The sequence below is a fragment of the Arachis ipaensis genome, chromosome B07 (genome assembly GCF_000816755.2).
Source record: "Arachis ipaensis cultivar K30076 chromosome B07, Araip1.1, whole genome shotgun sequence".
Taxonomy (NCBI): Eukaryota; Viridiplantae; Streptophyta; class Magnoliopsida; order Fabales; family Fabaceae; genus Arachis; species Arachis ipaensis.
The window spans coordinates 113,008,788-113,016,483 of NC_029791.2; the positions used below are offsets into that span (position 1 = coordinate 113,008,788).

Here is a 7,696-nt window from a genome sequence, read left to right on the forward strand (position 1 = left end):
ATTTTATTTGTCATTTATCAAAATTGAATTGTAATTTTAATTAGAAAAGTAATTAGTTTTGGTCGTTGCAACTTGGAAGTAACGACTAGGAGTCTGAGTCAACTAAACCGACTGAGTCAACAGTCATGGAGAGGATGGTTTCTTCAATTCAGGGCTTAGTTTTCTCCATAATCAACTGTCTTCAATTTTTTCCCCTCAGTTCTCGGTCTAAGTAGGGACAGATGATTTTTCTATCACAATTTCATTTTTCTTTGATTTTGTTTATTTTACCTCTTTTTTGTTTTCCGGGAAAGTTCTGGGAAGACTCAGGTATGTTCCTGCATCTCTCTGGTTTCTGAAGCTATACTTTGTAGCATGTAGCATAATAATCACATAGATTAAAGTTGCTGGATTTGATGGCTGAGGATATATTATAGTATCTATATTCCAATTGTCTTCAATCTTTGATTTTGTTTTCAATGCCACAGAGTTAGGGAATGACCTTTTTGGTGTGCATTTGTGTGTGTCTGTGTATTTTTTTTTTTTTTTAACTAATGTTCCTTACCTTACAATTTCTGAGAATCCAAGCTTCATTCTAAGCACTACATATGGGAATTGGAAGTGAAGCCTGAATTCGTTTCGTGTGTTTATGTTCAATATTATTTGATTTTCCGTTCATTTGTGTCAATGAAGATATGTCATAACTGAACTTCAACTTTATATCTTAAATCTTTTGATCGGATGAAAACCTATATATACTGTCTGAGGTACAGAATTACAGATAAAAAGAATTAATCAAGTATTCACATTTTTGTCAGGTTTCTACATCTCTTCATGCTAGATTGATTGGAAGAAAATGAGTTTTGAATTTTGATCAAAACTGAAGTTTATCTTTATCCGAAGTAAAATGAGTGATGCAATAGCGGCTGAATTGATTTCCCAGGTGGTCTTAAATATATTTGATACTGTCAAAGTAGCGAATGAGGTTGTGATTCAGAAGGAAAATTTCAACAAGTTCTCGAGTCAGTTGGAGAAGATCTCTTCTATTTTGAAGTCTTTACCAATAGAGGATATAGAGAATCCTGAGAGCTTGAAAAATGCCTTGGATGTTCTCAACCAAGCTATTACGGTTGCTAAGCAGCTGGTTTTTGATGGGCACGGTAGAAGTAAGATTTATGTTTTGATGAATTCGAGAAGGATGGTTGCACGTTTGAAATGTTGCGGAGAAGAAATAAGGCGAGCCCTGAGGCTGATTCCTCTTGCAAGCAAAGATATAAGCGAGATGTTAGATGTGGAGTATGAAGATGAAGATGAACAAGTTTTGGAAAAAGTTGAGGGTGCGATACAAGAGAGGAATTTGGATGGAACGTATGCGAATGAGTTGTTGTGTTGTATTGCAGATGCCATGGGTGTCCCGAAGGAGAGTGATGCGTTGAAGAGAGAATTCCAAGAGTTGAAACGCGAAATGGAAAGTGCACGGTCCAGGAAAGATGTGGCAGAAGCTCTTCGCATGGAGAAGCTTATTGCAGTGCTTGAAAGGGCTGATTTGATAACCTCAGTGCAAGAGAAAGAAATTAGGTACTTTGAAAAGCGAAATTCTTTGGGCAGGACCCCTTTAGAGCCTCTGCATTCATTTTACTGCCCAATCTCTGGAGATATTATGCTGGACCCTGTTGAAACTTCCTCTCGCAAGACATTCGAGAGAAGTGCAATACAAAGGTGGTTCTCCCAAGGGAACACTCTCTGTCCATTGACCATGTTGCCCCTCGACACTCGAATCTTAAGGCCCAATAAGACTCTTCGCCACTCTATTCAAGAGTGGAAGGACAGGAATACAATCATCACCATTTCTACCATCAAGTCCCTGCTTGAAACAAATGAACAAGAGCAAGTGCTTGAATCCTTAGACAAGCTGCAGGATTTATGCTTAGAGAGACAGATACACCTAGAGTGGTTGAAAATGGAGAATTACATGGCTCTTCTTATTGGACTTCTTGGTTCTAGAAATCGTGAAATAAGGAAGCGTGTTCTGCTCATACTGTCTTTGCTTGCAAAGGATGACACAGACAACAAGGTGTGTTAAGTGTTAACTCTAAAGAGCACAATCTTGAGTTTTGCGTATAAGAGACTAACTAGTAACTAACAAACACTTGTTTATGGCAGCAAGGCATTGCAAAAGTGGATGGTGCACTTCGATCGATTGTTCACTCGCTTGCGCGTCAAATTGAGGAAAGCAAACTAGCATTGAAGTTGCTTTTGGAGTTATCCAAAACTAACACCTTGCTTCAACTCATAGGAAACGTTCAAGGAGGCATACTTCTAATAGTGACAATGTTAAATAGTGATGACGTCGAAGCAGCCAAAATTGCACATGAGCTTCTGGAGAACCTGTCTTTCCTTGACCAAAATGTTATAGAGATGGCAAAGGCAAATTATCTTAAGCCTTTGCTACTGAATCTTTCCACAGGTATTCCATGAATTTCTGTTATGTTTATTGTTTGTCTTGCTTTCCTAATCTCCATCACTTGTAGGAGCAAAGAATGTGAGAATACTCATGGCCGAAACCGTGTCCGAAATCGAATTGACTGAGCAGAATAAATTGTCCTTAGTTAAAGATGGGGCAGTGAGACCTCTTCTTGGACTGCTCTTGGAAAATGATGTGGAAATCAAGAAAGTGGTTGTAAAGTGTTTACTTAAGCTGTCAAGTTTGCTGGAGAATGGCATGGTGATGATTAAGCAAGGTGTTACTCAACAGCTATTAGAGTTGCTATACTCTCATAGTTTACAGTCACCTGCTCTGCAGGAACTGATCGTTGCAACAATAATGCATCTTGCCATATCAACCACCCACCAACAAGCTGAAGAGGAACGTGTATTGTTGCTTGATTCAGAGGAACAAGTATATAAATTCTTCTCTCTGGTTTCTTTGACAGAACTTGATGTACAAAACATGATTCTCAAAGCCTTTCAGGCACTATGCCAGTCTCTCTCCGGCTTCACCATCAGAATGTGGTTGAGACAGGTCTCTACTTTGATATGTCAAACAATTTTCATTCATTAATTGTTTAATAACGAGTTGCATTGTTCCAATCAATGCAGATCTCGGCTGCTAAAGTATTGGTCCAGTTGGTAGAGCTTAACACCCACGCAGTTCGGGTGAATGCCTTGAAGCTTTGTTATTGCTTGACAGAAGATGGTGACCACAGGAATATCTCATCACACATAACTGAAAGGTTCATTAAGGTTTTGATGAACATCATCCAAGCTTCTGATGACGCTGAAGAGATGGTTGCTGCTATCGGCATCATCTCTAGACTACCACAGGAGACACACATAACCGAGTGGCTTCTGGATTCTGGGGCACTTCAAACAATTTCAGCATGCCTCAAAGATCAGCATAAACATGCCTCACACAGAAAGCAAGTGACAGAGAATTCTGTCCAAGCCCTTGGTCGATTTACTGTGTCGGCAAATCCAGAGTGGCAGAAGAGAGTAGCTGAAGCAGGCATGATCCCGGTGTTGGTGCAATTGCTGGCTTCTGGAACACCTCTTTCAAAACAGAAGGCAGCTATTTCGATGAAGCAGCTTTCTGAAAGTTCATACTGCTTGAGCAAGCCGATAAAGAAGGCGAGCGTTTTGAAACGGTGCTTCACAGCACAGGAAATAGGGTGCCCAGCACATCTAGGTACATGTACGATAGAGTCTTCATTCTGCATGTTACAAGGCAAGGCCTTGGAGCCCCTTGTGCGGATGCTCTCGGAACAAGACGTTGGAACATGCGAAGCATCTTTAGATGCTCTAATGACTTTGCTTGACGGCCAAACACAACATAGTGGAAGTAAGGTGCTGGTGGATGCAAACGCTGTTGCACCAATGATAAAGCTCTTGAGTGTTCCAGCTTCAAGGTTGCAGGAAAAAACTCTAACAGCATTAGGCCAAATCTTTCAACTTGATGAAGTGAGAAATAAGTATAAGGCTATGGCCACAATGCCCTTGGTGGACATAACTCAGAGCAAAGACAGCCGTTTGAAAAGTCTTGCAGCTAAAGGCCTTGCTCAATTAGGTCTACTTGATAAACAATCTTCTTATTTTTAGGGAACCCTTCTTAATCATTCATATTCTTTTCATACTTGAATATTTATGCAACATTTCATCCTATGTAATACTATACTCTTTATGCATGAATGAAAATTATGGAAAAACTTAAATGGTTGTAAATATGCAATATCTTAAAAGAGAAAGTTCAGTGAGTCAGCATTTTTATTAAAATCTAACCAGCACTTAATTAGTAAAAGAAAAGTGAATAATCTCACACAATTAGATGAAATCTCATATTATTAAAAACACCAATAAAAACTAATGAATGGTTATAAATTACAAAACTTACTGGGCTAGCATTCTTCTTCTTAAAAAATAGGCATCCAATTTTTTTTTTGAGCCAGATGAGGCCCAAAATATGAGTAAAAAGTAGGGTTAGGCCCATCGACAATTGAGTTGCGTTTGCATCTCTTCTTCCCGAGTGTCTGCAGTGGTCAGTGTGTAGCTTTCTGAGTGGCATTCTCATCGATCAAACTCGCTTCATTCTTCACATCACACTTGAAAACCTCAACAAAGATGTTCAAAAAGTACGCTCCAAACACATGCTTGCCTACACCGATATCTACTCAATATTACTATCTAGATTCTCATGCCGTTCCTCCTCCTCCTCCTTTTTTTTTCTTTTTAATTTCGGTTTTCAATTTCTAATTTCCTTTCCTATTATTTGTTCGGGTTTTGTTAATAATAATTGCATGGTGCCTTAATCGGAACCACACGAAACCCTCTGAATCAGATTCTCACTTTTTCGTTCCCTGAATTCAAGCTGTTATGTGTCTCTGCCTATATACATTCAGATTTAACTGCTTAAAAAAAAATCATAAAGAACCTCTTTTTTTTTTGTGTTCATTTTCAGATTTTCGTTTGAGGATGTGTCTGCTCAGAATCAAGTGAAGGCCTCTGTTCAACGAAAAATTCGACAAAGTATCGCAGAGGAGGTGAAATTCCTTTTTTGGGTTTAGTTTTTTGTTGTAAATTTTAACCTTGACATAACAAATCCAACAAAGTATGAATTTATCTTGTCGTTGCACTCTTATGTTATTTATGGCACTGACTTCAGTTACCCCTTTGTAGTATCCTGGTTTGGAACCAGTATTGGATGATATACTTCCTAAGAAGTCCCCTCTTATAGTTGCTAAATGGTTTGTTATTTATTTATTTTTGATTGTGCGTTTCGTTGTTTCACAAATTTTATGGTTGTTAAGTGCTAACTGCTTGATTTTTCTTGCTCCTGCTCTAGTCAGAACCATCTGAATCTGGTGCTAGTGAACAATGTGCCTTTGTTTTTCAGTGTCCGGGATGGACCATACATGCCCACATTGCGACTTCTCCATCAATGTAAGTTCATATATGTGTTTCCTCTAATTTTAACTTGTCTATACTCTTTCTTCTTGAATAAACGTGCAAGTTGATGAATAATTTTCATTGCATTCCAGTGAGTGATTTGACTGGTTATCTTCCATGGTTATATATTGCGTGTGTATCCAATCAAAACAGTTATGAAGCTTACCAATGATTGTGTGACATAGATTTAACTTTGTATAGAAATTGGTACAGAGCTCAAATAAAAATGGTGATTAGACATTAGTCGGATTTAACTTTTGCATCAGTTTCTTAAGCATGGCAGTGGAAATTTGGTGGTTGGGATTGATTTGTATTACAGCAGCAGAATAAAGGAAAACATTCAATGACATGGTTTATTGGCTTCTTCTATGCATATAATGTTAGAGGAGTAATGAACGGAAATTCTGAATTGCTATAAAGTTTTGCAAGTGTTCATCACTTATATTTCATATGAATTGTATTATTGCTTTTGATTTTACAGATCCAAATATAATGAAGAAACTACAAGTTGACCGTGGTGCAATAAGATTTGTGTTGTCGGGTGCAAACATAATGTGCCCTGGCCTTACGTCTCCTGGTGGTGCTTTGGATGAGGAAGTGGAGGCAGAAAGTCCTGTGGTACTGACAACTTTTTCTTAACTAATTGTTATACACAAAGTTTGCATTTGGTCGTGGTGTATTTATACTATTGGTATATCATGCATTTATCTGGTCTCAGGCTGTTATGGCTGAAGGGAAACAGCATGCTCTTGCTATTGGCTTTACAAAAATGTCAGCAAAAGACATGTAAGAAGCTTGCCTTATCTCTTATTACATGGGACATGCTGACTGAAATAAATTATTCTTTTGGCCCAACTATTCAAACTCTGCCAGAGGTTCCTTCTTTTAAGTTAATATAAAGTTATGTATTCAGCCTGTTCGTATTAGCTAATAATGTCTTCATGTAAGTTGGTGAAAACACCATTAGCATGTTAACTAGTGAAGAATGGACTGAATGAATCACCACTTAATTGATAAACATGGTATCTGTTAGAATTTCTAGTTGTCAATAACTCTGCCATAAATGATTCAGGGAAAAAATTGACGTGAAAGAAAAACCTAGATCTTGGTATATGGTGTGTTACTGGAACTAGCTCACCTGGAGACTATGTTTATACCTTCATTGCTTATAATATCAATGTTGCTTGCATCTATGTCTCAGCATTTTTGCTTCTGATCAAGGAATAAAACTTACTAAAGGAAGTCAATGCAGAAACAAAGTGATGTTATGACGTGTCTGGTATAAAATCAGGGAATTGGAGTTGCAAGCCTTCCCTGGTTATTGTTCCACTCACGAAGTTAAATTACTTTCATGGTTTCAGAAAAGCAATCAACAAGGGAATTGGGGTTGACAACCTGCATTATCTCAATGACGGTCTTTGGAAGGTATTGAATGATACATGTTTTCCTCCTGTCATATTCCATAGTAATTCATGTAGTTCTCATATCTTTGTTCTTTGACATCGCAATAAAAAACAACGCTTTTCTTATTTCTCTTTCTTATGTTGATTTGAACAAATAGAACTTTTTGGTGTTACATTGAAAAGCCAATCAAATTTCCATGCATTTCTTCTTTTGCCCAAATTTTGAATCCTCTACTAAGTGCTTGATATTGTATATTTGCACTGATTTGAATATTTATGTAGATGGAGCGACTCGATTGAAGATGCTGTAAGAGCTGTATACCACCAACGATGGACGAGCTCTCATTTTCTGGGTCTATGATCTGATTTTAGAGTCCATCATAAATGTGCTTGGCCACTAATCTATTATACCGGTGTAAACAGTTAAAAAAAAAAGAAAAGAAAAGAATTTTGTTACACAGTACTCCTTTTACGTAGATTTCAGGTATGGAATCCACACTGTTTCTGCGTGTTGAAAGTGCAAAAGTTTTGTCCATTTGTTTAAGAGTAATGAAAGGAGATTTTGAATCATTGGAAGGAGATATTTGCAAATTCTTAAATCTACACTAAAGCAGCTCAGGAGAGGCGTTCTCTTTTCTGATTTGTAAAGAATGCAATTGCTTCCTTATATAGAGTTAGATAGAGACGCTGGTAGCTCAAATTTGCACCCTTTCAGTATTTAGCTGTCTTAAACAAACTTACCTTCTGCAGTTACCCTATAATGTATGGGAATAGATCTTCTCAATTTTTTTTTTTCCAATTAACGGGGTGTATAGTATTCAGGATGGTTATTCTTGGCTAGCTAAGTAGCACTTTTAATGGAGAGATTATCTAAA

General features: G+C 37.6%; 2 protein-coding genes across 4 annotated transcripts; both read left to right on the forward strand.

Moving 5' to 3' along the window:
- LOC107605870 (U-box domain-containing protein 44-like) lies at window positions 62-4,193 on the forward strand. The gene is made up of 5 exons (XM_021106257.1): window positions 62-309; window positions 798-2,053; window positions 2,143-2,446; window positions 2,511-3,001; window positions 3,079-4,193. Exons 2-5 carry the CDS (start codon window positions 887-889, stop codon window positions 4,072-4,074), a joined length of 2,958 nt encoding a protein of 985 aa, XP_020961916.1. The 5' UTR covers window positions 62-309; window positions 798-886; the 3' UTR covers window positions 4,075-4,193.
- On the forward strand, window positions 4,455-7,397 carry LOC107605871 (malignant T-cell-amplified sequence 1 homolog). 3 transcript variants are annotated; one of them, XR_002350422.1, is made up of 8 exons: window positions 4,455-4,604; window positions 4,931-5,012; window positions 5,149-5,216; window positions 5,315-5,412; window positions 5,900-6,036; window positions 6,137-6,204; window positions 6,620-6,843; window positions 7,104-7,397. XR_002350422.1 is itself a non-coding variant. In XM_016307801.2 (8 exons), the coding sequence occupies exons 1-8, from the start codon at window positions 4,594-4,596 to the stop codon at window positions 7,119-7,121; spliced, it is 495 nt and encodes a 164-aa protein (XP_016163287.1). In that variant the 5' UTR covers window positions 4,456-4,593; the 3' UTR covers window positions 7,122-7,397. The 3 variants fall into 3 exon arrangements, 2 of the variants coding, with proteins under 2 accessions (XP_016163287.1, XP_016163286.1); XM_016307801.2 differs by having other exon boundaries at window positions 4,456-4,604; window positions 5,366-5,412; window positions 6,780-6,843; XM_016307800.2 differs by having other exon boundaries at window positions 4,457-4,604; window positions 6,780-6,843.

Coding starts and splice junctions, on each gene's coding strand:
- LOC107605871 (XM_016307800.2), top strand. Junction 5,217..5,314: donor CCTCTTATAGTTGCTAAATG/GTTTGTTATTTA, acceptor CTCCTGCTCTAG/TCAGAACCATCTGAATCTGG. Junction 6,205..6,779: donor AAAATGTCAGCAAAAGACAT/GTAAGAAGCTTG, acceptor TCATGGTTTCAG/AAAAGCAATCAACAAGGGAA.
- LOC107605870 (XM_021106257.1), top strand. CDS start 887: ATGAGTGATGCAATAGCGGCTGAATTGATTTCCCAGGTGGTCTTAAAT. Junction 2,054..2,142: donor AGGATGACACAGACAACAAG/GTGTGTTAAGTG, acceptor TGTTTATGGCAG/CAAGGCATTGCAAAAGTGGA. Junction 3,002..3,078: donor TCAGAATGTGGTTGAGACAG/GTCTCTACTTTG, acceptor CAATCAATGCAG/ATCTCGGCTGCTAAAGTATT.